The sequence below is a fragment of the Tiliqua scincoides genome, chromosome 5 (assembly GCF_035046505.1).
Source record: "Tiliqua scincoides isolate rTilSci1 chromosome 5, rTilSci1.hap2, whole genome shotgun sequence".
Taxonomy (NCBI): Eukaryota; Metazoa; Chordata; class Lepidosauria; order Squamata; family Scincidae; genus Tiliqua; species Tiliqua scincoides.
Window position 1 is genome coordinate 91,533,896 of NC_089825.1, and position 27,981 is coordinate 91,561,876.

General features: G+C 43.3%; 1 protein-coding gene across 1 annotated transcript; it reads right to left on the reverse strand.

Annotated features, from left to right (window-relative positions):
* LOC136652339 (parathyroid hormone/parathyroid hormone-related peptide receptor-like) lies at positions 1-26,719 on the reverse strand. The gene is made up of 13 exons (XM_066629275.1): positions 26,678-26,719; positions 9,605-9,710; positions 8,318-8,428; positions 7,507-7,631; positions 7,108-7,202; positions 5,606-5,786; positions 4,596-4,749; positions 4,180-4,240; positions 3,072-3,138; positions 2,871-2,965; positions 1,395-1,536; positions 1,271-1,312; positions 1-378 (listed from the first exon to the last, which is right to left on the reverse strand). The coding sequence occupies exons 1-13, from the start codon at positions 26,717-26,719 to the stop codon at positions 1-3; spliced, it is 1,599 nt and encodes a 532-aa protein (XP_066485372.1).
* Between the last annotated feature and the right edge of the window lie 1,262 nt (positions 26,720-27,981).

Below are 27,981 nucleotides of genomic sequence, written 5' to 3' on the forward strand. Positions count from 1 at the left end.
TTATAGCATTGTCTCCAGCTCTGTTTTCAGGCTGAAATTTCCTTCTGGGTGGGGAGAGCTCCCTAAAGCTTCTCCAAGGGATTTAGGTGCAATCTCTTGGCTTGGAGATCTATCTGATATGGAGGAGCCAGGGGTGTATTCTGGTGCAGGGGTGCTGGAGGTTAGATGTAGTAGCCAGTTTTTGCCACCCAGAGGCATAGCTACTGCTGCTGCAGAGGCCACCCCCCAGCCAGCTATACTCAGACTGATGCTGTTTGTAGTATGAGACACAAGACCACCGTAGTAGTAGCTCCCTCCAGTACTGGTCACTCGGGTCTTCTGCTTTATGTCCAACACCAGGTTCCTTCGGAAACGGGCTTTTTTAATTTCTGCTTGTACCTGGGGATAAAGTCAGACCATCAAAGCTGATATGATCCACATCATAATGTGGATCAGGCTTTCACATGCACCCCTTATTCATGAGCAATAACAGCTCATGAACTGGTTCTCACCCTGTTTTGATAAAACTCACATTTTGCCTCCAATGTTCCTCTTTATTCATTACGCTTATATCTGCTTACATATCACTAGCATCATCAAAGCTACATGATGACCAGATGTAATGGTCACTAGGAGGTCATTCTCAAAGAACAGGACCCAAGTGGCAGACACAGAGGACCTTGTATCAGCTGCAGTCAGGTACAGTGGCTGTTAATGGAGAATGTGAGAAAAGAAAAGCAAGGAGGGGAGGGCCTTCATTGTCATGTCTTCCCACTTCATTCTTACTAGACAGTTACAGATTCCATCTGGTGGAAGCAAGAGTACATAGCTACCTCCCTCACATAATGATTTGTAGGCTCATTCCTTTCTCAGAAGGAAAGTGGGAGCTAAAAGATGCATTGGGGATCTCCTGCCTGCTTATGAGAGTACAATGGGACTGAATTTGAACTAGGGTCAAAGTGGCCTCCATTCCAGTTATTTTTGTTGCCAGGTTGCTCAATCAGAAGTATTTCTATGAATATTGAGAGTATCCCTCTCCACTCCCAGTCATAAAGGATTAAGAGATGTTGAGTCCTAAGGCATGAGTTGTGGGGAAATCTTTCATTTCTGAAATGAAATATTTCATCCAAAGAAATGCCTGTTTTTCCGAGTGGAAATACTGGCCAAAGAAAGAGCTGGGTCTCCATGTAGTGATAGATGCAAGACAGATTTCCGTACATGCTCAATAAATGTAGAGAGGAACCATGTTAGATATTCATACACACGTCAAAAGAATGGAATACTTGCTCACCTCACCATTACAGAAGCAGTAAATTAAAGCCACAAAGAAGCCCTGCCAAAAGAGACAAGGCAACAAATGAAAAAGTAATCCTCAAGAAGAGGGAATCGCAGATTTCAGCACCACAACGACCCACCTGCAGAGAATTGAAGAGCATTTCATAGTGCATCTGTACTTGCCACAGGGTGCTGGAGACAGCTGTATAAGGCATGGCCATGAATACCATATAATGGACCCCAAAGAGTGGCATCAGAACCAGGGTAGACTTCATAAGCTTCCTGAAATGAAAAAGATTCCCAGAGTATCATGCCATTTTCTACATAGGCTGTTGCTCAGCTGTGAGTTGTTAAAAAAAGTTCATGAGGAGAAGCAAGGGAAAGCAATGCTGGGGAGAAACCATCATTGTCATGAAAGAAACCAGAGGCTGAAGAGTGGGGGGATAGTTGATGAATTAGTCACTGTAATTGATCACAAAAAGGTATGGTCTTAACAGCAGGGCTGACCTAAGACCCTCTTGATGCCTAAAGTGGCATCCCAAATGCTGCCCCCCTTACCCGATGATGTGCCAGCCTCTGCTCCTCCCACTCCCCAATATTCTAGCTCAGCACTATTCTCCCTCTTTTTCTCTGTCCCCTTCTTTCTCGTTGCAGGTTGTGCCTCATCTTCTGGAGTTCTGTTCTGGAACCCTCAGTGGATTAAAAAAAATAAGTAGATACCAAATCAGTGGAAAAAGAGCTTTAAAGACCTACTTCCTGGTTTCTTGCTCCTCCATTGTCACCCCAGAATGCATTGGTATAGGTGCTATACTGCAGTCAGCCATTTTCAACCACTGCTGTGGCACACTGGTGTGCCATGGATGGTATGCAGGTGTGCTGTGGGAGTTTCATTTGTTAGGACCACTAGGGGATGCAAGCCCATGTTGTTAGTGGGGGCCATGTTGTTAGTGATGTTAGTCATGGCATCTCAGCGTGCCATGAGATGAAAAAGATTGAAAAGCACTGCTATACCACATTCAGCCACTAGATGGGGTGAATAATGGAATCTAGTGTAATGAAATAATCATTTATTAATAATAATAATAATAATAATAATAATACAGGTATTTATATACTGCCTTTCTTGGTCTTTATTCAAGACTTTATTCAAGGCGGTTTACATAGGCAGGCTATTTAAATCCCCGTAGGGATTTTTACAATTGGAAGAAGGTTCTATCTTTCAAGAGCCACAACATTCAGATGTTTCTTTCTGATCTGGTTTCACATTCTGGCCTCCATCCTCCCATGCTCAGAGCAGATGGAATAACTTGGCTCAGCTTGTCAGCTGCTTCAAGGTCGCACGGTGCCGGTGGCCTCGAACTTGCGACCTTGTGGATGTTCAGGCAAATGGAAGCTCTACCCTCTAGACCAGACCTCAGCACTAAAGTGGCAAATTGGATCTATTTAATTGAATAAAGTCAGAGGAGCAATTTGATGACCAGAAAGGTGGTATATAAATACCTAATTATTATTATTACCTGTACAGTACTTAGATTTACACTACGTGTAGGGATTAGGGTTTTTGTCTAAAGGATTCATGGAAAAGATGCCAAAACAGCCTTATCAGAGCCACCTACCTGTACTGTTGGCGGGGATTCAATTTCCCTGCATTTGTCTCCCACAGTTTTAAAGCAAGGACCCTCACAATGTTGAGGAAGAGGAAGAAGTCGACCTACCACCAACAAGAATGCCCCATATAAGCTCAGCACATCCCCATGACAGTGCAATGACATTGTTATGCCAGTCTTCCCTTATCCCACTCTGTTTGCCTGGCTTACCACAATCGCTGCTAAAATAGGGACCTGGTAGATCCATTTCATGTTTCCAGCACTGAGGTCCCAGCATCTGATTGAGAGAGGCTGCAGTGAACAAAAATGCCCATATCCATATGGTGTGTTGTCCATCCCATCCCCCAGACCCTTTTGAGACTCGGCTACAGAGTCCCGAATGCTTTCATTACTTTATGTCATAGCTTGCATGTTAGGTTGCTGTGCTGGCCCCTGGAGGTACAAAATGCTCAGCAATTTAATGACTAGGTTCCAAAATATTTTAATAGTCCCAGGGGAATGATGTCAAATCTGCACATCTCCATGCACCACAGTCCCAATTCACAACCTCCTCTGCCACACAGCTGCTTTTTGTAAAAGAAGAGAGACCATTCCAGTTGTTTTTTTTAAGTCCATCACTTGCAAAGAGCAGTTTGGCCCCCTTAGGCAAGACTTAACTGAGTTAGGGCATAAGCCTAACCAGGTCTACTCAGAAGTAAGTCCTATTTTGTTCAATGGGGCTTGCTTTCAGGAAAGTGTGGTTAGGATTGCAGCCGTAGTCTACTTGGTCTCAAACTTTGTGTTAATTGAATTTGTCCTTATGTGCTGCAGAAGCTAGAATCCTTCTGCACAGATTTTTATCAGTGCTTTTATCAGAACAGTTTCCTGGGTGATAAGTAAGAAGTTGGGGGGTGGAGCGGGGAGGGAGATTCTTTTTTTAATACAGTATAAGTGGTTGTTTATTCATTGCTTTAAAAAAAAAATTATATCCGGCCCTTCTCAAGGGGCCGCAGGTTAATTTAAAAAATTCACTGAAAAGCCAAAAGAACAGCAAATACAACAGAAAAAGATGCCACAAAATGAGCACTACAAATAATAAATATATTTATTTATTACAAATAAATAATAAATAAATAAATAATAAATATAAATAAACTAGATCCATGCATGGATCCCCCCCCCCCCAAATAAAAATCTGTTCTTGAGCTAGTCAAGGCTATGCAATTTCAACCCATTTCTCACTAATTCATCCTGCCAAACTACAAGCTCATCGCAATGTTTTTCATTTTTTTACATGAAAATACTGCTTTTTTAAAAAGGAAGTATGGTCAGTACGTACTGCGTATCCGCCAGAGATGCTCTTACACTGGCCCAAATAGACACAAAGACAGCAGGTAACCCTGGAAGGAAAAACAAACAGCAAGCAGAAAGATGTCTGAGTTTCCATTGACATCTTAAAAGGGACAGTATGGAGATATGTGAGAGCAGTGGGGGGTGTGGTGACTTCCTGCATGTGGCACTCTTCCCCTCAAATTCTGTGCCAGAGGTGGACTTGGGGGGAAGACATAGTTGAAAATAGGTAAAGGAATGGGAGCTTCTTGTAGCAAGGAAAAGGAGGCAATTCCCAATACAAGGGACTCAATCCCCTCAGTGTAATCCCCATGCAATCCCCTCGCATAAAGTTTCTAGTCCTGAGGATCTCTGAATAGATGATTGTCAGAACAGAGGATGGAGAGTGAACTAGACTATGCTTACCCCACCCAATGAGCGTCAGGGCCCACAAGTAGCTTTTGTTGGAGAGGAAAGCCATGAAGATCAGACTGTGGAGATAGAGCCCCTCAACCAAGATCCAGTAGTGGTTGGTAGCCAGGAAGTAGAGGAACACAGTGACAGCCACCTTGCAGCCCACCTGGCAGAATGAAGAAACACAAATGTACAGTAGCTGTCAGTGGAATCTAGGCCAGATTAGAGCTTGGTGCTCACTTTGCAATGGAAATGTTGCAGCTTCTGTTACAAGGTAAGATGACTTTTTGTAGGCAGACCTACCAATGAGTAAAACATAGAAGACCTCAGCATAATGAGGCTATCATCACTTCCTAATAGCAAGGATGGTGTAGTGATTCAGGAGTTGGATTATGACCTGGAAGATCCAGGTTCAAATCCCTGCTCAGCCATGAAGCTTCCTGGGTGACCTTAGGCCAGTCACATTCTCTCTCAGCCTCACCTACCTCACCCTGAGCTCCTTGGAGGAAAGGCAAGTATAAAAAAATATGTGAAAATAAATAGCAGCCTAATGGGGCATATTTTCCAGATGATCTAAGGCAGGAGTGCTCACACTTTTTTGGCTCGAGAGCTACTTTGAAACCCAGCAAGGCCCGGAGATCTACCAGAGTTTTTTTTACAATGTTCGCACCATCATAACATAGAACATGTGTACAATGTATGTTGGTGTACCTTGAGCCCACTGAGTATAACAGGACTTACTCCTGAGTAGACATGCCTAGGATTAGGCTATGAGGCTGCAATCCTAGCCACACTTACCTGGGACTAAGCCCCATTGAGTACAATGGGCCTTACTCCCGGCGTTTCCTCCCAGAGGCACCTGAAGGGGGGGTCGGCACTCCACGATCTACTCATTTTGCCTCGCGATCTACCGGTAGATCGCGATCCACCTATTGAGCACTCCTGATCTAAGGTGTGTCTCGTTCTACAAATGAGACCCTGGGCCAAAGGGCGTGTGCCCTCTTCACCACTCTGGGACTTACCAGTTGACTCCTGGGTCCCAATGAGAAGGTCAACCACTCAGCATCCCAGTCACCCTCTTGTGCTTTCTGCAGTCGCGAGCTGGAGTAGAGCACCAGGTCCTTCACGAAGATGCTCATGGCTCGGCAGATGAAAGAGGCAAAGAGGTGAAGGTGGATATAATTCCGAGTGCAGTGGAGTCGCCTAAAATGTACATGATGATCCCATGTAGGTGAAAAGCACACACACAAACTCAAGGTTTCTCCCCATGCTTTGCTTGTCTTAAGAGCTTAATTGGAACTAGGACCCTAGTCTTAGTCCAGAATCTTTTTTCAAAGCCACAGATCAGGCCTGCAATGTAAGCGATAAAAACAAAAGTTCCTCTGAGCATGGGCTGAGTGACTTTCCTTATACGGTATATCACAAGTAGATCCCACATATCAGGAATTAGATGGCAGGACTTCCAGGTACAGCAATACCTTGACTTTCAACTACATGACTTTCATCACTTTGTTGTTTGAACCATTTTCAATTATAAACAAATCTCAAATTTTGTCCATGTGCTTTTCTCTTTTGTCCTATTTCAGACCCACTTCCCAGTTTCTTGCTCCTCCACTGTCACCCCAGAATGCATGGATGCTATACTGCATTCAGCTGGTATAGCATCTACATCAATGCATTCTGGGAAGACAATGGAGGAGCAAGAAACCCAGAAGTGGGTCTTTAAAGCTATCTTTAACCCTAAGAGGCTTGCAACAAGTACGGCTTAACACTGCAAAGGTAGGAAATGGGATTTTGGAGCTTTTTTTCCTTGTTACAAGGCATCTAAAGGTGGACCCCAGTATCTGTGGTGAGTCAAATCAGTGGATAACGAGGCACAACCTATATTTCTGTTTATTTAGGTTTCACATGCATTTGCATGTGTTTATATAAGTAGTTAGGCTGCAATCCTAAGCACACTTTCCTGAGAGTAAGCCCCATTGAACAAAATAGAACTTACTTTTGAGTAGACCTGTTTAGGCTTGAGCTCTTAGTTCAGAGCCAGTAAGTCTTTGCAGGGGCGGAGGGAGGAGGCAGAGGGGGTGGGGGGAAGGCAGTGGCGCGATCCCCAGGATTTCGCCGCTCGGGTGGGGGGCTGCAGGGGCCTGGGTGCACTTACCCAAACCTCCTGCAGCCTCCCCAGCGCAGCAGGGAAAGTGGATGCGGAGTGATTGTGCGCCACCCCCACTGGAGCGTGATCGCCCTCAGGCTGGGTTATTTACATTTTTTTGCTGGCCAAAATAAATTTGCAAGCAAAATAAGGCAATGCTTTTACATTTATCCATTTTTTACTTTCGTCCATGCTCTGGTCTCTAACCCGATGAAAGTGCAAGGTATTGCTGTAATACTGAGACATCTATGAAGGATATGAGCGCCAGTAAGCTCTCTTTTTTCAAGACCAAACCTTGCTGCTGGGCTGGGCAGCTGAATAGGGCCATGGTTGGGGAGAAGGGGACAAAAAAGCAGTCGCATCTTTCCTCCTTACTTGAAATAGCAAAGGATGCACATGGCAGCTACCAGAGAAGCGAGGGAGATGGAGTAGCCAACAGTGTATATGATATGCAGGCGGTCAAATACTTCCTGGGGGCAAAGAGAGAGAGAAATTCTTGCATAGGTTATTCCTTCAGAGTCACAGTTTGACTGCTTATGGCTGATTATGTTTGGACCAGGAACCCAGAGCCAGGAGGGTGAAGTGGTTATTCATTGATAAAAACCATCAGTAGTCTTTTCTCCTCCCACCACAATTCCTTAATTGGCCTTTAAAAAAGACATACTGCTTGCATTTCCTATGTGACATCCAGAAGAAGTGGCTCTCTAAAATCCACAAGCCTCTATTTTTACTCTACTCCTCACTTTCCCTATTCATCGTTTTAAAGAAATTAACCTTCTCTCGGCTCTGCCGTTCTGGAGCAAAGAATATGGCACATTCCGTGTAATTGGCCCATGTCTTGTTCATGTTGGGCACCAGCAGCCAATTTCCAAACACATCGCAGTGCCTGTAGGCATGACCTGAAATAACAGTTTGACAAGAATAACTTGACAAGCAAAGTTGCCAGCAAGGCTCAACAGTGAAATGCCAGTGAGTGTTTTGGGGGCTGGAGTGAAATAGTTTTCTCTGACCAATGATGAACCACAACTAGCCATTACAAAATGGGATTAGGGGCCATTTCCAAAGCAGAGTAAGAGGTTTCCAAGGCAGGCTTGTGTCCTAATATCTCCCTTCTTAGAATTGTCACCCTGGCTTTCCAGCAAGCTAAGCCAGCCATCACTACCACCCATGTTTTTGTGTGTGTGTGTGTGTTTTTTTTTTAAAGAAAAAGCCCCTCTGCAAGCAGAAAACTAGCACATCAGGGATCAGACCTAAAACCCTTCTCTTTGTTGAGCTAAATTTTTATCTACCTGGCTAAGTAAACATCTTTACTGCAGGGAGCTCTCATAAATAAAGGTGTTCAGAAATGGTGTTGTTCCCCCCCCCTCAATCTGAAGTAATATGGTCCCACCTCACTCTGTGCATGTAAAGACCAGGCCTAGAGCCTGGTTTATGGTTCATGAGTGTATTAGCTTAAAATTACTTAAATGGCTTTGCTTGATGGTTCTGTAAAGGAGCAAGGCCAGACAATAATAGCCTGTTTGCCAGACTGCTGCCACCAAACTGCAAAAGTATCTAAGACTAATGGTTGCAAAACCTGACCTACCATTGTGATTGAAGTCATAGACATAGTCTGGACATAGGACAGCCACCTGTTCATTTGGGATGCTTTCAGGCCAGCAAATAATCCCATCCCACTCGGGCAAACAGTTGCCATCTAAATCAGGAAAGAACACATTATCTCAGTATTTCACATGGGAGGCTCAGCCAGGAAGGGTGGGAGTAGGATATCTTAGGAAAGGAAGTTTTAGACCAAATGCAGCATGAGGGATATTTGGAAGGTGTCTACTTCTCCAAATTTAATCTGGGGCATTTGGTGGGCCGCTGTGAGATACAGGAAGCTGGACTAGATGGGCCTATGGCCTGATCCAGTGGGGCTGTTCTTATGTTCTTATGTTAATGTTCACAACTTTGTTTGTATCATCTTTCTAGTGTGTTTTTATGATGGGCTGTTGAATATAAGTACCTCCCTTACATTGGTCCAAACTTGGCTTAAGAACTTAAGTAGGGCCCCACTGGATCAGCCAAAGGCCCATCTACTCTAACTTCCTGTACCTCACAGTGGCCCACCAGATGAGGCAGGGAGCACGCAAGACAACAACAAACCTGCACCCTGTTGCAACTCCCTTGCATCTAGCATTTTAAGGGCAATTTTAAAGACTTAGTATTGTTCACACTGACACCTTGAGTACTCATTCTGTCCCAGGACACAGCATTATCCCAGGGACACAAGGAATACAGCAACCTAAACTAGTTATAAAAGTGAAATTTAAAACAATTAAAACGATGAAAGCAAGTGAATGGGGTTGCAGAAATATATCAGTACCCTCTGAATTGATCTCAAAACAAGAAGAATCGGAATTGGTCCAAACTCTTTCTGAAGGAAGTCATCAAAATAAGCAGGACTATGGGATGAGCCTTTCCAGAACGTGCTTCAGTAATAAGAGCTACCTGCCCTCAGAAGGTCTTACCCCCCTCCCTGTACTTCTCATAAATTGATGTTCTGGACATGCCTTCTCTGGAGGCTGGTAATTCTGATGTGGGTTCTACATTGAGAATGATTAATCTAATCACACCTGACATAGAACAGGCAGAATAAAATAGCAAACAGAAGGCACTGGTGCGCCCTAAAAACAAAGCAAGTATCCCAGAATATCCAGCCCAGCTTCCTGCCTCCAGCAGGGGACAGTCTTTAACAAGCATCGGGCTTCTCTGGGCTGTGCGTGGCATCAGCAATATACCGGTACTTTCATATTTTACAGAAAGATGAACCTGTTACACTTTTCACCTGGCCCCCAACCAAGAGTTAGTGACACCGAAAAAGCAGATACACCTTTGATTGTCTCCTTCTGGGCATGTATCTGTTGGTGACATTTGGCTCTAGCTTCATCCAGCAAGTACATTTGTTCTTCTTTGGTTAGAACGTCGTCTGTATCCACCTGCCAAACAAAGGGAGGAAGCAGAGTTGAGAGAATGAGGCCCCCTCCATTGGCCTGGATGGGACCAATTGCTGTTGGGGTTCTTGCTGTCCCAGAACTGTCTTATGCTTTGGCCACAGCACCAAAAATTGCCACTTTTCTCTTCCTTTGCCAGGCAATTGGTGGAAGATTCAGGTTGGGCAAAGGGAACTAAATCTTCATACAGCAACTAGGCCCAGCAATTTTCAACCTTTTCCATCTCACGACTCACTGACAAGCTGCTAAGTCAAGGCAGATCATCAGTTTTTTTACACTTGAGAAGGCACACTGCACTACTGGTGGAGGGCTCGCATCCACCAATGGCCCTACTAATAAATGGCCGATCCCCCCCCCCCCCAAACTCATATAGCATGGAGCATTCACAGCACACCAATGTGCCATGGCAGACTGGTTGAAAATCACTGAACTTAGGGATTAGCCAAATTCATGGAAGATGAATTTATATTGATAGACACTGGTGACTAGCAGCCATTGGGCAAACAGTCATGATGGCTACATACAATCTCCAGTATCAGAGGCAATATATAGGAGAGAGATGGCAGGAGAAGGTTTTGTCTTTCATGCCCTCATTGTGGGCTTCCCAGTTGGCCACAGTGGGAAGTAGGATGCTGGGCCTAGACCTGCCAGCTGCTTTTTAGTTTTGCATTACACATCTATTAGACTGTAAGGCATTCTTTCAAAACACGATCCATCCTGAGGACCCTGGCCGAAACAGAGCAAATAAATAAATATTTGTGCATTGATATCTGGTTTAGAATGTTTGAAAAGGGTATTGAACAGGGATATGCTCAAGGCACAGAACTCGTGTCGCAAGTCAAGTCCTGAGTCAGCAATCCCACAACTTGACTCGTGAGCCATAGCACGCAGATGTTGTGACTTAACCTGCAAGAAATTTAGAGTCATTTCGAGTTGAGTCACGAGTCATTTAAGAAACGAGTCGGGGGCGGGGCCTGAGGTGGTTGAGTAGTCGTGTTTTTCTGAGCTCCTGGAAAGCACACTATTTCTTCCCAAAATCGCAGGTCTGATGAGATCCAAGGATCAGTGGTCAGGAGAGGCCTTGATCCTACAGATGGTGTACAGTTTCGGAGAAGAAGGGTACAGCCAGGGACTGTTTTTTCTCCAAGGGAACCCAGTCATTGATGTCGGTGATGGTGAGGTTTCAATGTTGAAATTAAGCAGGAAAGGAAGTTGAAAGAATCAAGTGAGTGTTGTCCTGTTGTGTGTCTGGCATTAATTGACTGCCTGATTACACTTTTGCCAGAGAGAAGGAGAAGGAGGGGCAAGCTTTCCCCCTCCTGGGAGATGAGGAAGGAGGGGGAGGCTTTCTCTGCTTATTTGTTTGTTGATGTGAGAAGAAGCTTTGGAGATCTGCTGAGCTTGTTATGGAAATATGAGTGCATAACTCTAACTTTATAAATCTAAAATTTGTTGGATTACAAATTAACCATCTTGAAATACAATTATTGTTGTGGAGTGTTCAGTTTTGTTTTCCTGTGGAGAGCTGGTGGAGTGCCTGTAGAGAGCGTGGCTGGTGACCTGCATATTTTTGTGTTTTGCAAAAGTGGTTGATTGTTTACATTCCTTTGATTATCTCCTGGAAAGGAATGCGGTTGATATAGAAACAGATATAAATAACAGAAATAAGATATAAACAGAAATAAGAACATTAGGAACATCTAGTGGACTAAAAAGGATACTACAAGGACAAGAACAGGACTTGACAAGTAAGAAGAAAGAAGATGTAAGAAGGAAGAAAAAGGATAACAGGAAAAGGAGGGAAAGTTAGGAGCTCTCCTGCCCCGGAGTCCAGCTTGGGAAAACTAACACAAGAGGAACAGAAAGGGAAAGAATGGAAGCACACAATACAAGACAATACAGAGAAATTAATGGCAATGGGACAGCAACAAACAAATCAATATCTGCAGGTTCAAGCTAGTTTGGATGCATTAACTAGACTAGATGATCTTAGTGTGCACCTCAAAGATGTTATATCCGAATCACATGAGAAAAAACAAAGGATAATGGAAAAAATACTGGAAATGGGGAAGCAACAAGCAAATCAATATTTACAAATCCAAATTAGCCTGGAAATCTTAATTAGACAAATGAGTCTAATATGCAACAAAAAGGAGGGGATCAACAAAAGAGCAAAGAAATGGTAGATAAATCCAAAGCACTGGAGACAGGACAAACCAAAAATTGGAAGAGACAATGTTAATGGAGATAGATTGGAAGATAAAGATTCAAAAGTCACCAGACCAGAAAGGAGAAGAAATACTTTGACTAATTGATACAGATTGGATTGATCAAGTGAAGGAAGAAGAAAAACTTCAACCAATGGACATAGATTGGAATAATCAAGTGAAGGAGATGATTCATCAAGATGTTGATTTATCAAGAACAGTGAGTACAGTAAACCGTGATCTGTTAAGAGGAATTCATGTGAAATTTATAAGAAAAAAAAGATGGAAAGTTAAATTCTAGAGAACAGAAGAGATTTGGCAGACCAGTGGATATTTAGATTGGAGACAAGGGAATAGATAAAAAGAAAGACAGTAATGTGTTAATTTTATATGTTAGAAATTAAAGTTTATTAGATGACAATGAGAATTTATACAAGTTTTATAGGTGATATGTAATATGTATAAAAATTTTAGTTAGCTTGATATTAATAGATGTTAGACTTTTAGAGGATAATTTTAATGAGTTAGAATTAATTTTAGGTGATATTGTTTTGGATGTTTACGTATATGTTTATGTATTTAGTAATGAGGATATATTAATTTTGGATGCTATAGATAGAGAAATGATATATGTAATTATTAGGATATTAAAAGTTGTTAGAATTTAGTATGTTAGATATTGGATTATAATTGTTGTGAGGATTTTATGTGCTAGATACTGGAAAGACACGAAGATCCCAAAGAAAGATGAATTAATGGAGAAAATAATGACTGTGGCGGAAATGGACAGATTTTTAGAGAGCCTGGATCAACAGTGAAACCAATATAGACTGAGTAATAATGAAAATTATTTTATACTTGGTTGAAAATAAAGTTGTAGAAGTATAAGATAGGGTATTTAGATGAATGTATTATATATATGATATATTATACGATATGATAGATAAATGATAAATGATATTAAGAGGTTAACATAGAAGAGGAATTGGATTAATATGTAGTGATTTATTAGTTATAGTGAGGTATGATGTCTTGCACCCTCTAATACTGTGTTTATGTATTGTATTATGTGTTATGTTATGTGTGTTTGTTATTTTTGTTTTTGGAAAAATTAAAAAAAAGTCAAGTGCAACCGAAAAAACAAAGTGAAAACTAAAGCGTTCCTCCTCCCCTCAACCTCCCCAGCCCCCACCTCTTGGAACCTATCCTCCCACATTGTCTGTTGCAGCAGTCCTTCAGAATTCCTGCTTCTAGTTTGCTCATGAGGTCTTTGGCACAACATGGTAACGGGGGGGGGGGGGAAAGCAAGCAAGATAACAGACATACACACACATATGACAGTTGAGATTCAAGTCACTTCAAGTCCCAACTGCTTTTTCAACTCGTTGGCCCCAAGCCGTGAGTCGAGTCGGGTCAGTGACATCCATGACTCGAATCAACAAAAAAAGCTGTTTTTGATGACTCAAGTTGAGTCATCCCAAGCGGAGTGCCCATCCCTGGTCTATTGATATAATAAAATGCCCAATTTTAAATAAAAAAACATGTTCAGAGGAACAGAAAATGGCCAAACAATCTAGGAGGAAATTGAAATAGAAGCATAAGCTGGAGATGTACACTTAATATACGGTGTACTATGTTTAGGGCACCATCAGATGCACTAAAAAGATGTCCAGGGGCTATTACGAGATTGCTTTGCTTTCTGGCTCAGTGCCCATGGAAAATTGTCAGGAAATGGAAGAGCGGTGACAGATAAATCCAGAGAGCAAAAAACAATCAGAGCAGGGCCCAAACATTGACAGCTGCAATTAAACTGCCCATCTGCATAGAACAGTTTGAGAAGGCTGATAAGCTTATCAATGATAAGGAAATGTCCATCGCTGTTGCAGCTGCCTGGAAAGACAGTGTCCTGCGGAAGCCCTGGGTTCCAAATAGCAGATATAATCAGGGGCATCACAGCCAATCAGAATCTGACAAAAGGGATATGCAAAGGAAGGTTGCACCTTCCCTACCCGTAATTGATGCATACAGTCCTGGTCTCTCTTCCTCCCACTTTCTCCAACTGGAGGCCACTGAGTATGCTCAGTCTGCATCAGACTCTTTGTTTCCATTTTTATTCTTCTCTTCATTTACAAACTAATCTATTTTTGTACACCTAGGGAGCCCAGGACCTTGTCTATGGATACCCCTTTCTTGCGTATACAGGTCTTGCCTCGTTATGCACTGGGGTTCCATTCCAGAACTCTAGTGAATTAAAAAAAAAAAAATCAGTGGATACCAAACCAATGGCAAACATAGTTTTAAAGACCCATTTCCACATTTCTTGCTCCTCTATTGTCACCCCAGAATGCATTGGCATAGACCAGTGGCTCTCACACATTTCGCACCGGGATCCACTTTTTAGAATGAGAATCTGTCAGGACCCACCAGAAGTGATGTCATGACCAGAAGTGACATCATCAAGCAGGAACATTTTTAACAATCCTAGGCTGCAATCCTACCCACACTTACCCAGGAGTGTCCCATTTACCATCATTGTTAAAAAATATACATAGTAGCGTGTTAAAAGTACAGGTCTGCAACATTTCCCGAAATGCAGTCACATAGCATGGTAGCATCAAGTCTAATATATTAAAAATAAAATACTGAAATGAATGGGGAACCACCTGACGTTGGCTCACGACCCACCTAGTGGGTCCCTACCCACAGTTAACAATGGTCTAGATATCGAACCAAAGGAGACACCAGAGGGAGGAAAGCAATTGCAATTCTAGTCCCTATGCTGCCCGGAGACAGGACTGCAAAATGCTGCTCCTTCCCCCCATACTTCTGGAGACCTAAAAACATCACTTCTGATTTTCACCGAAAACTAGAAGTGCCATTTTAGGCCTTGTGAGGTACACCTTCTGAGGTAAGCCCTGTAGGCCTTCTGAGGTCTCCAGAAGGCCTAAAAACATCATTTCTGGTTTTTGCTGAAAACCAAAAGTGACGTTTTTTGGCTTTCTAGAGGCCCCAGAAGGCCATCTAAGGCCCTGCAAAGGGACCTATCAAGGGGGAAAAATAGGCAGAGGGGGAGTGGGTCACGGTAGTGCCCCCCACGAGGTGATACCCTGGGGCATTTGTCCCCCCAGCCCCCCAGGTATGCCAATAGAGGAAAGGCGGTTGGAGGCAGGGGTAGTTTATTGTTTTTACACCTTTATGTTGGCTGCTTTAATCATCTTTCAGAATAGGATGCAGGATTTGATTGGAAAGAAAAAGAAATAAACTGGAAGCGTGGAGGATGAATCTGATATCTCTGGGGCTTTATCATCTTGAGGTTTTGTTTTTAAACTGCTGTAAGTTTTTCAGACGCAGCATCATATCAAAACCTGGTGTTACCATTCAAGGATGCCACAAGTCACACCTGAAAAGGCTGGGGTGGGAGGAGGGATGTTCAGAAAGCTGCCACTGATGGACAGGGATATCCAAGATTCTCTCTGGACCTCTGAATGTTTCTCACATTCTGTTAAAGCCTTCAGGATTCTGTCACCAGCTTGTGACCCCTGTCACCCTGTTAACAAACTGTCATTTATCTCTTCCACCTTGAAGTGCAGCGCCATTTGCGGCCCAGTGAAGAACAAGACCACTCTTTTCTTCATCAGCTTTTGACAGCATCGTGCTAAAGCTCACAGGTACCAGCTCTGCAATCAGAAGGCCTGCAAACAACACTGTGATGGAGAACCAGTGGAACCAAAAGTGCTGGCTTTGCATTCAGGCCCGCCAGCATCGCTCATCAGCTCCCCACCACTTCCTTTCTCACCCACACTGTCAGCTTAGACATCATCATACGGGGCAGATTAAAAAAAAATAATTTGCAAGACAAGGAGCTGTGAAATGCGACAAAACTGGTGGGAGCTGGGGGGACCTTAGTACTTTGCCCAACAGCAGTTTTGATCCCAGTTGTGGAGGGCGCTGTACATTGCTTTTTGGAAGAAATAATCCCACTGGCTTCCCAAGGGGTTGTCATGTCAGTCTGTTGCTGCAAGCACCGTCCAACACCCATTTACTCAGAAGTCAGTCTTATTTTGTCCAATAGGGCTTACTAAAAAAAGTTTTGATGATACCAACAATACACACACACACACACACACACACACACACACACACACATTACCATTGGAATAAGCGCCTCTGAATTGTATAAGAAACATTAAAAATTCAACATAATTTTTGTGTTACACAGTGTAATGTTTCACTTTCCTCATATTCCTCTTTCAGAGTGGAATAAATCCCTGCCGTTTGTCCCTGTGCTGACTGAGAAAATGACAGCTTTCCTATATTCCTTGCATCTCGTAAGAGAAAGTGGTGAATACTGCCTTCGAAAAAAGCCACAGCATCCAGTTGTTTTTGCTGAGGACAGAAGTTGTCACAGTTCATGCTTGTCAGCATGTTATCATGCTATGTAAACTGTTTCTGAATCTTCCAGCATTAATTTAACATCTAATGGTCACTGATCAGAGGCAAGGCTGACATGATGGCACAATGACAAACCAGCCACAACCTGTCAACACAAATATGTTTGTGTTAAGACTTCAAAGTTAAATTCTGGATTTGAAATTAGCTTGTTAGAACCTATGGTTGCTTGTTCTGTGTGTGTGTTTGGGCAAGAGGGTATTTAAAACTATATTTAGCTCTCCTTCTGAGAGATCTTTAATCCTTTCCAAAATGAAAGCTTTTTTGTTTTGTTTTGCATTTTGGGTGTAATAATCTCTTCTTGTGGGAGAGGGAATTTTGAGTGGAACAAGTGCTCCTGGTGCTAATGGTGGATGTCCCACTCAAAATTCCCTGCAAATTACCACAAAGCTTAACTATGTTTTCTAACGTACTTTCAGGACCAGGTCACACTATCGAACATTCCAGCAGAAGCAGTGGTGCCAATCCAGCTACTTTAGAGAGGAAGAGGAGGAGAAACACAATTAGGGAAGTGTGGGAAAACAGAATTATTACTAGGCTGCAATCCCAACCCCACTTTCCTGAGAGTAAGCCCCATTGAACAAAATAGACTTACTTCTGAGTAGACCTGGTTAGGCTTGTGCCCCTAGTCTTATTAATTCATCACTCCATTGTCTGATTTAAATATCTCATTGGGCACTCACAGTTACTCTACGATAGGTCAATGATCACACTCCACTAGGAACACCATGTGTGAATTCCACGGAAATGAGCAGGAGTTGCACAAGACCATGGGAGTGCTTTTCCCATAACCTATGCTGAAATGAATTGGACTTGTGAAAGAACATATTTGTTCTGTACAGGTCCATTTATTGAGAAACTGTTATTTAAATGTTTTGAACCAACCAATCAATACATTTTGGTGGTGCTTTTGCAATGAATGTTCCCAGTGTCTAAGCTGTATGTTTGCCATAAGCCCATGAAAGCAGCACCATGAACAAATGGGAGCAAAATGGACCAAAGAACCCCAAGCAGAATGGACTTACCAAAGCACAGACCAGACTCAAAAAAGAAAAACAAAGAGTAGCTGCCATCAGGCTCCCCATGTAGGCTAATTCCTCCATCGTTCTCAGAATGTTTGTGCCATCCAAAGTGGGAGAAGAGTTTGATAACGCTGGGATCAATTTGTTGCCCTAAACAAATTATTCCACACTCATAAATCCAAACCAAAGATGCTTCTCTTGGAGGAGCTGGGTATTCAAGTTCACCGCATCATCCAAAACTAACCTCTCTGACCAGTTTTCTCCAAGAGCCCAAGCTCAAGCAGCTCAGAGAAATCACACCTCTGCCTGCCGCTGGCGTTCGCTTAGCTAGATTGCTCCTGAGATTAATACATTATGATGTTCAGCATCCTCCTTATGGTTTTGTTCCTCTGTCTCTGTGCTCTGCTTGCCTGTTTGTACCTTCTCCTGCTGCTCCTTGTCCTCCTTTAGAGCTGAAGGGCACAGGCTTGTGAGCTCACTCCTAGGTGCTAAATTTTGTTCTTATTCTCCATTTCCTTGCAGGATCTCTTCAAAATCTTTTTTTTTTCTCCCCTTTGCAATCATCGCTTGGCAAAACTCTGGTTTCCTACTCATAAAAATGAAATATATGGAACAGCCAGGATCTCAAGGCCGCTCTTCTAATTGCGCAGGATCCCCAATATGTTATTAAAGAGCATGTCCTTTATCTGTTAATGGCTGAAATCTGAAGACATACTCTCATCCGGATAAGAAAGTGATAATGACGCCTGTTGTGTTGACCTAGACTAGAAAATCCTAGGTGGTGTGTTGCTTGGTCTCATCTTGATAGCTTGCAGGAATCTGTAATCTTTTTCCAGTCCTGGCATAAAGCTAATTAACTTCGGCCCTGAGTTGGGCTCTGATCAGCCCCCCTCTTCTTACTCACTCAGAAGGCCAGAGTTACATTTTGTATCTGTTTTCTGCACCACTATTATTTAATTAATTAAAACAAAATGACAACGAATCATCTTTCAACTTAATGAGGATCCCATATTATTGAACAGCCTCTGGAATCAGGCCATCAGTGCTTGGCATCCCCAACCCTCCTAACCCTAAAGTTAGCTTCTGCAGTACCCTCACAAAATAGTTTTATTTTCTATCCAGAAGATCTTCAATCGCTCTATAAGGCTGCAGTTCCTACACACACTTTCCTGGTAGTGAGCCCTACTGACCACAGTGGGACTTTAAGCATGCATAGAATTGTGCTGTAAGCTACACATAGGGTGACCAGTTATCATAACCGCAAAAGAGGACAAGCTCCCCCAAGGCATGTAAGAAAAATGTAGGACATAAAATAAAAACTAAAAACACTTGTACATTGTATATTGATTTCATGTGGTTAATTAAAACACTAGATTATGTATTAGATTTAAAACTGTATTACATATAATGTATTAATTACAAGAAGGCTATGTGCTGCCTGCAGGGGCCTGCTTACAGGGAAAAGAAGGACATTGAAGTTCTTTTAGAGGACACTAGGCTAAAATGTCCTGGAAAAAGAGGACATCTGGTCACTCTGCACATAGTCCTCCAGGACTGGATTTGCATGGTTTTCACCTGATAAAGAGGTATGCAAAACTCCAAAGATTTCATAGTCCTACACTAATATCCAACAAAAATATATACTTTCATCTATTATTTCCTATCATCCCTTCTTTAGACTAACGCAGCACCCATTGGATTGATTCAGATGGAATGCCCAACCATGGTTGGTGCTAACTGTATTTTAGACTGCACCTAGTAGATTAAGGACCCAATCCTATCCAACTTTCCAGTGCCAATTCAGCCATGCCAATGGGACATGCGCTTCATCCTTCATTGGGGAGGGGGGGAGGCTGTCATGGAAGCCTCTTTAAGGCATAGGAATATTTATTCTCTCATCTTGGGGATGCACTACAGCTGCATCAGTGCTGGAAAGCTGGATAGAATTGGACCCTGACTTTTCTTTCAGTTTCCTCTTCAAGAATAACACCATGTAACAAAAAGCTGTTTATGTTGAATTTTTAAAGCTTCTTATACAATTCAGAGGCCCTGCTTCCCATGGTTAATCTTAGTTTTTTTAATCATCAAAACTTTTAAAGTTTGTGTCTGTACCTATTGCCTAACGCAGTGTTTCTCAAACTTTTAGCACCGGGACCCACTTTTTAGAACGAGAATCTGTCAGGACCCACCAGAAGTGATGCCATGACCGGAAGTGACATCATCAAGCAGGAAGAGTTTTAACAATCCTAGGCTGCAATCCCATCCACATTTACCCTGGAATAAGTCTCATTTACTATCATTGTTAAAAGTGAGTTCATAGTAGCCTGTTAAAAGCACAAGTCTATGATATTTCCCCAAATGCAGTCACACACCATGGTAGCATCAAGTCTAATATATTAAAAATAAAATATTGAAATGAATGGGGACCCACCTGAAAAAGGTTTGCCACCCACCTAGTGGGTCCTGACCCACAGTTTGAGAAACACTGCTCTAATGCATTGTGATACACATCGTATTGTACAATTTCATAAATTGTGGCTGAACTATCGATGCTATGCCAAAACTAGCAGCATTTTTGAAATCCTCACAACCTAATCAATAAACAAAATATTCTGGATAGTTTGGAGGGAATGATTGCCCTCTCTGGGAGCCTGAGAGATTGCATCCTTAGACTCTAGCTGTCTCCTAATGGGGGGAGAGGACCTTCTTGCTAGGTAAGTCTGTAGCCAATGAGAAGGCTGATATTGTTACACGTCTAGGATTTAAATGGGATATGCAGGACTGGCCTCTCTATGAGGCCAACCGAAGCAGGCGCAATGTAACTTTTTTAAAAGTTACATTGTCGTGCTAGCCTTTCAGATGTGACAAGCTGCAAATCCAATCTGCTAAAGAAAATCTTGATGTAGAAATTAAAGCTTCCCTCATTATAATCTACTTTGCACACTTTAAGCTAGTTAACAGATGTTTATTGACAAGGTCAGGCAAGTCTAAAAGAAACAGCCTGGTAAATTATTTTCCCCTTATTTTGGGGGGGGGGAGGGGGGTAGCATTCTGTGATTATGATCTGAGCCAGTAGTTTACAACCTTTCTCGTACCATGACCCCAATTAATAAATAAGTAAGAGATTGGGAACTCACTGTCAATCCTGTCCCCTCCCAGGACCCTATCTGCCCACCCACCCCCATTGCTGCCCGTCCCCTGTCCACTCCCTACCCCATTATGCCCTCCCAGCACTGTTCACTGCAGCAAAATATTCTTATAAGAGAGAGCAGAACAAGTTACCACGAAGCCTGGCACTAGTGAAAGCTATTTTAGCCCAATTGTGAAGAACCTGATCAGGACTCGGACGCAATCTCCTGGTACCTGAACTGGTATACTGGATGCCTCCTCCTTTACCTAGTGGGGCTCTAGTCCAGTGGTCTTCAACCTTCTTCATTCCCATAAGTTGCTGCAACCCCACAACTGAGGTTTTGCAAGTCCACTGAGGTTCCAACCCCAAGGTCGAAGAAAACTGGTCAGAACTACAGTGTACTCTGTGCTTCAAGAATCCTAATAACCAGCTTTCAATGCAGAAAGTAGAGTTTACTATCATTTACTCTGGCTTTTTATCCAAATATCTCTTATTGCCAAAGCTTTTTTGAGATTAATTGTCCCACAGGAAGACATAGAGTCAATCACTTCTTCCAAGCAAAGCAAGTCCACACAGCTCTCCTCCCTGCAACTGGAGTAAGTCAATTCTGAGAACAACTTGTGTGCCTGAGCAGGAGGATTTTGAATGGACCATAATATATGTACTTGATGAGAACCTCTTTTCTCTTTTGAGTGATCCATTAACATAGTGTATTGGGGAACTTATTTCATGTTCTGTGAGGCAAAGAAGGTAGGAAACATCTAATAAGACAACAAGCAATGAAAAAAATAATCACTATTTTTTATTTAATCAAAGAATTTCCATTTTTATCCAGAGTACATTTGTCCATTTTATCCAGCAACACCATTGCTAACTTTAATGGAAGGCCAACTTGAGAAGCATCAAGACTGTGTGATGTCACAAATGTTTTCCTTGCAGGAATAAAGACTTTGGAGGAATATGATGTTGAAAGTGCCTGTTCAAGCATGTGTCAAGTATGATTCCTGGTCAAAGGGAAATGAATTATATATTCTATATCTCCACGCTTTTCTTGAGTCAACGTAACCATATAGACATTGGTCACATAGACATGAGCTACATTTTCCCTCACTCATCTCCTGCGCGTAGACCTTTCCAAGAAAGAGGTTAGGGTGGTAGCAGCCAGAGACTGCTTGAACTGCCATCCTTGATGTCATCCAGCTGGAGCAACAGTGAGCACCCTATAAGAAGTTTGTATTGCAGACAAGGGAGAATTGAGGCATGTAAGGCAAAGATTAGGAAGGTTTTTAGGCCTGGCTGTGTTTGCCTCTATCCAAGAAAAGTTTAGACACAAATTCCTCCCCACAACCACAGCAAGGATGCCATGAAAACAGCAGCACCCCTATCTCCACAATACTAGAGGAAGACAGAGGAAGTTTTGAAAATGGGGCATGAGACAGTAGTTTTCACAGGGCTCTTTTCTTGTCCTGTATTCATTTATTTCTTCTCTTTTCCACCTTCCTTTTTTGGTTTGGAAAGAACTGAAAATGTTGATTTGCAGATGTGTTAAAGTCTCTCTGCATATGGAGGAGTTCTCACTTCCTTTTCCTCCCCATTTCCTCTCCTGTCTCTGCTTCAGATTACAAACAGATCTGAGTTTTAAAAACAATTCTTCTGCCCTCTGTCTCCGTTTTCCTTCCTTCCTTCCTTCCTTCCTTCCTTCCTTCCTTCCTTCCTTCCTTCCGGTTCTGCCTCTCATCCTCCCTTGCACAGTTTCTGTCCATCTATGGGCGCAATCCTAACCAGCTTTCCAGCACTGACTTAGCTGCAATACAGTCCCCAAGGTAAGGCAACAAACATGTCCTTAGCTTGAGGAGGCCACCTTGACTACCTCCCCACTGCAGGATGCAGTACATACCACATTGGCACTGCTATGTCAGTGCTGGAAAGTTGGTTAGGATTTCATCCTATGTCAGTTTTATTCCTTCTTTTCCATTTCCCACCATCTCTCTCTTCCATGATCACACTTTTCTACTGCTTGGCCCTTTTTTCCCATTCTCCCTCCTTTCCAACATCCTCCCTTTTCATCACCATAAGGACAATACAACTCCAAGGTAAGAGAACAAACATTGCCCTACCTTGAGGAGGCCACCATGACTGCCCCCCAACTGCAGAATGCAGCACATTCCCCACTGGAACAGCTATGCCAGTGCTGGAAAGTTAGTTAGGATTGTGCCCTTAATTTGTTAAGTTCACCCCGAACTCTCTTCTTTCAGCATTTTCCTTATTACATTAGCAGGCTCAGTATGCCGCCACATACCTGTGTTTTATTCCTTTCCCCCATACCATACAGCTCTCCCATTCTTTCCTCTTCCCACATTATCAGGCTGTGAAGTAGTCTGTATAACTCTCTCTAGGCCCAATCCTATGCAGTGCACGCTGGCTCACGTTTGCAGGGCTTAACACCTGCTGAGTCCTAGGAGGTAGCCCAGTGCCAGCAGGGGATAGCCGATGCTCTGCCGCTTGGTGGTTGCCCAAACCACCAGGTGGTGGGAAGGTAGGTGGGGGCGTGGGAAGAGGCGTGGAGGAAGCATTCTGGGGTGGGGGTAGGCAGGTGGAGGGTGGGGAGGAGGTGTGGCAGGGGGAAAGAGCAGGGTGGAAAGAGGGCGGAAACAGTGGAGCACTACTCCACTGAATCCTGAGCTCCATGTCGGACCACGCAGCCCAACACAGGGCTCTTTCATTCTGCGGCAGCCCAAGGGTTACCACAGAATTGAGTGGCCCCATTGCAGGGCTACTTTCCTTACCCAGGGGAAGGGGATGAACATCTCCTTCTCCCAGGGAGCTGCCAGTGGCTGCATAGTTGTGCATTGGATGCCGCGGCAGCCATTTTTGGCGCTGCGGCAGCAGTGCACCCCCCCCATTGGGGACAATGGGGCAAATGCCCTGGGTGCAAGCCTTTAGGACCCCGTGGAACCTCCTCTGAGGCTCCCAGTGGGGTTGGAAACTGTGCTTAGTTTAATGTCTTGGGGAAGCCTCAGGAAGCTTGCCCAATGCAGTCTACTGTCATGTGAGGCTCCATAAGCTTCAGGTAAGTGGAGGGGGCGGATTTGTGCATGGGGGGTAGTGACATCCTGGAGGGGGTGCCATTGTGGGCCTTTGTCCTGGGGTGCAGGGCTGGAGAGGTGTGCCACTGTGCAACAGCCATTTTCAGCACCTCAGCAGCCCTGCGCTCTGGGCAGCTCAGAATTGGGCTGCCCCTCTCTTATTATTTTATTCTTCCTTACAGTATCAGGATCAATCTAGTGCATGTGACTCTTTTCTTTTTGTCTTTCATTATCAAGCTTAATTTGGTCACTACTTACCTGTGTCTGATTCCTTTTTCCCAACGTTATCTGGATCAAACTGGCCACACTGAGCTCTTTTTTCTTCCTTCTCTTATTTTCGCATTATCAGTCTCTATTTGGCCGCTAATCATCTCTCCTGTATTCCTTTTATCCTTTCCCACCAGTTAGCCTCCTTTTACTCCTTGTTTACTCTCTTTCATTATTGAGCTCTGTAATGCCACTGCTTATCTGTGTCTCTTTCTCCTTTTCCCCTTCCCTCTGAGCTGCCCTTATTCCCCTACGTTATCAGGCTCAAATTTGTCACACTTAACTCTCTTTTATTCCTCCTTTTCTTTCTTCCCTTATCAGGCTCAAATTGGCCAACACTTACCTGTGTCTTATTCCTTTTCTTGCCCCTCATTCCATGTTTTTTCCTATGTTATGAGGCTCCATTTCTCTACACTCATCTCTTTTTTATTCTCTCTCCTCATTTTACATTATGAGGCTTTATTTGTCCACCACTTAGCTCTCTCTTTTTCCATTTTTCCCCTTTCCCACTGAGAGCTCTGGTATCCCTTCTCTTTCTTCATACTTTACCTGGTTCTCTTAGCTCTCTTGGATTCCTTCTTTTCTTTCTTACATTACCACACTGAGGGCCCTATCCTATCCAACTTTGCAGCACTGATGCAGCTGTGCCAATGGAGCATCAAGGACATCCTGAAGTGAGGGGGGTAGTCATGGAGGCTTCTTCAAGGTAAGGAAGCATTTGTTCCCTTATTTTGGGGCTGCATCAGCATTAGAAAATTGGAGAGGATTGGGCCCTGAATTGGGCCAAGCTTTGCTTTCTTTTATTCCTTCTGACATTATCTGGATCAGCTGGGCCAACACTTACCTGTGTCTTATTCTTTTTTTCTTCTTCATTATCACTGAGCTCTCCCTTATTCCAACACTTCTTCCCTACATTATCAAGCCCAATTTAGCCACAGTTTACCTGCAATTTCTTTCTTCTTTCTTCTTTCCATTCTCAGGTTCAATTTAGCGATTGCTTAGTTGTCCTGTATGCCTTCCTTTCTTTCATACATTAGCAGGTTCAGTTAGGAAACTACTTACCTGTCTTTTATTCCCTTTTCTTTTCTTTCACTAATGCTGTCCGATTCCTTTTTTCCTCTACATTATCAGGCTCAATTTAGACACGCTGAGCTCTCTTGCATTTCTTATTTCATTTTTTACATTATCAGGCTCAGTATGGCCACATCTAGCTCTTTTGTATTCCTTCTTTTCTGTTGGCTGTTTGTGGCCACTTCTTGTGAGCATCTCTTTGCCACAGGACTCTCCCTCATTCCTCCTCCATTTCCTGATGTTATTATCAGGCTCAGCCCGATCTTATGGGCTGGGAGCACCAGCACTGTGGCTACAGCACCATCTCTGGATGTATAAAGGTGCAGTAAAGCACTTTTCAGCACTCAGTGGGTATGCTAAGCTATTGGGAAGGCCTAGACCATCCTGTGGGCACAATATTCTGCCTTAAAGCCACCAACAAATGTGCCGGGTGGCCGAGGGGAGGATGGTCTGGAGGTGGAAAGGGGTTGGGGATGGTGTATCAGGCCCAGGAGGGAGCGATGGAGCAGGTGTCTGTTGCATTCAAACCCCGTCCCAGGCCTGCCGGTGTTAAATAGGGCTACTTGGTTCTGCACCAAATAACTGGTGCAGAACAGAATAAACCCACTGAGCAGGCTGGGATGCTACATGGCATAAGGGAACATTTGTTCCCTGAGCAGAAGACATTTCTTCAGCTGAGCATGCAGGAGGGAGATCTCCTGCCTGCTCAGTTGCAGTGCTGGATACAGCATGGGACTTGCAACCCCACTGTACCAGCACTTCATAGGATCAGGCTGTCAGTTTTGACATGCTTAGCTCTTTTTTATTCTTCCTTTCCCGTCATATACAATCAGGATCTGTTTACAACCACTTACCTTTGCCTTATTTACTTTTTCTTTGTCATTAAACTCTCCCATATTCTTCCTCCTCTCCCCCAAGCTCTTTTTTACATTCTTTTCTTTCTTAAAGTATCAGGGCCAAATCCTATCCAACTTTCCAGCTTGCCAATGGTATGTGCACTGCATCTTGTGGTGGGAGGGTAGTTATGGAGGCTTCTATAAGGTAAGAGAACATTTGTTCCCTTGCCTCTGGGCTGCATTGCAGCTGCACCGGTGCTGGAACATTGGATAGGATTGGGCCCTCAGTTTCTTTTTGACCATATGTGGTTGTTTTGTCCCCTTTTTCCTGTATTACAGTATCTAGCTCAATTTGGCCACTACTTTCCTGTGTCTTATTCCGTTTTTCTCTCTTTTTTCTTTTTATCCCCACATGGAGCTCTCCCTCATTCCTTCTATTTTTGTCACCTGTTTTCAGGATGAACTTGGCAACACTTAGCTCTTTTTTATTACTTCTTTTTTTACATTGTCAAGCTAAGGGCACAATCCTAACCAGGTCTACTCAGAAGTAAGTCCTATTGTGTTCCATAGGACTTACTCCCAGGAAAGTGAGGTTAGGATTGCAGCCTAAGTTCGCAATCCTAACCCCTTCTGTCAGTGCTTTCCAGCACTGGCATAGCGGTACCATGGGGACATTGGGACATCCTGCAGTTGGGTGTCACTCACAGAGGCCTCCTCAAAGTAAGGGAATGTTTGTTCCCTTACCTTGGAGCTTCATTGCCCTTATGTCAGTGCTGGAAAGTACTGACATAAGGGGTTAGGATTGCGCCCTAAATCTGGCAACTAGGGGCTCTAGTTATACCTTTTTATCTTTCTTTATCAGGCTGCACCAGGCCACTACTTACCTGTGCCTTGCTGCTTTTTTCCTTTTCCACTGAGCTCTCCATTTTCTCCCTTTTTCCCCTACCTCATCAGGCTCAAGAACTCCACACCAAGCCCTCTTTTCTTCCTTGCATTATGAGACTGCAGTGGGCCATCATTTAATGCTCCCTTATTCCTGCTCTTCTTTCTTACATTATCAGGCTCTATGTGGACACTACTTGTGAACTGGATTTTGGTATATGGAACAAAGAAAGTGCTTCTAACATAACTTTTTATGCTGAATTCAAATATGCAATATGAATTTTTCTATCACCCACCATTTTTCTTTGATGAAACTTTTCTTATAGATACATTGAAAGATTTGACCTATTTGGTCACAACTGGTTAGGTAACACAGGCCAACACACATTTTGCTTCCTTAAACATTACACCAATTCCTGGGTAATTTGGGGTGCCAATTCCAAAAATGGTATCAGTTTTGCCCTATCATGTCTAGTTTTGGAGATAAAGTGAAGCCTCTTTAGTGAATGGTTCAAGCAGCTTCCTCATGAGGAAGCCATGGTGTAGGCTTTCTCATGAGAAAGCTGCTTGAACCATTCACTAAAGAGGCTATACTATATCTCCAAAACTAGACGTGATAGGGCAAAACTGATACCATTTTTGGAATTGGCACCCCAAATTCATATCAAACCACCATAAAGTTTGGGAAAAACTTTTCTGACCTTCAATTTTGTAGGTCTGTGTAATTTTTCCACCAGATTTGTTTATTTAGTTCTGTACGTACAGACAGACAGACAGACGGCAAACAAATGAGTTTTGCAGTGTGACCCAACATCAACACGTCACTAGTCTCAGAAACCTAAACCAGCAGTTGGCTGACATCTCAAAGCTCTCTTTTCTTCTTTCTTACATTATCAGGCTCAATTTGGCACCACATGGCTCTATTTTCTTCCTTATTTTCAGTCCTAATCAGGATTAATTTGGCCACTACTTACCTATCTCATTCCTTTTTTTTTCTTGCCTCCTAGCTCTCTTTTATTCCTTTTCTTTTTACATTGCCAGGCTTTAGCTTGGTGGAGTAGCTGGAGGGGGGAGCACTCAGGCTGGCAGGGAGGTTCAGCAGGGCAGGCAAGTGGCCCCTCCCTTCTGAGCCATTCGAGGCAGGGGGAGTAAAACGGAGCCGTTTTCACCTTGCAGCAAGCCTGTGTGCTCCGCCCCCTTCCAGCTATGCCACTGCTTTAGCTGGCCATTGATTATCTCTCCTTTACTCCTTTTTTCATTCCCAACAATTAGGTCCCTTTCATTCCTTTTCTTTCTTACCTTATCA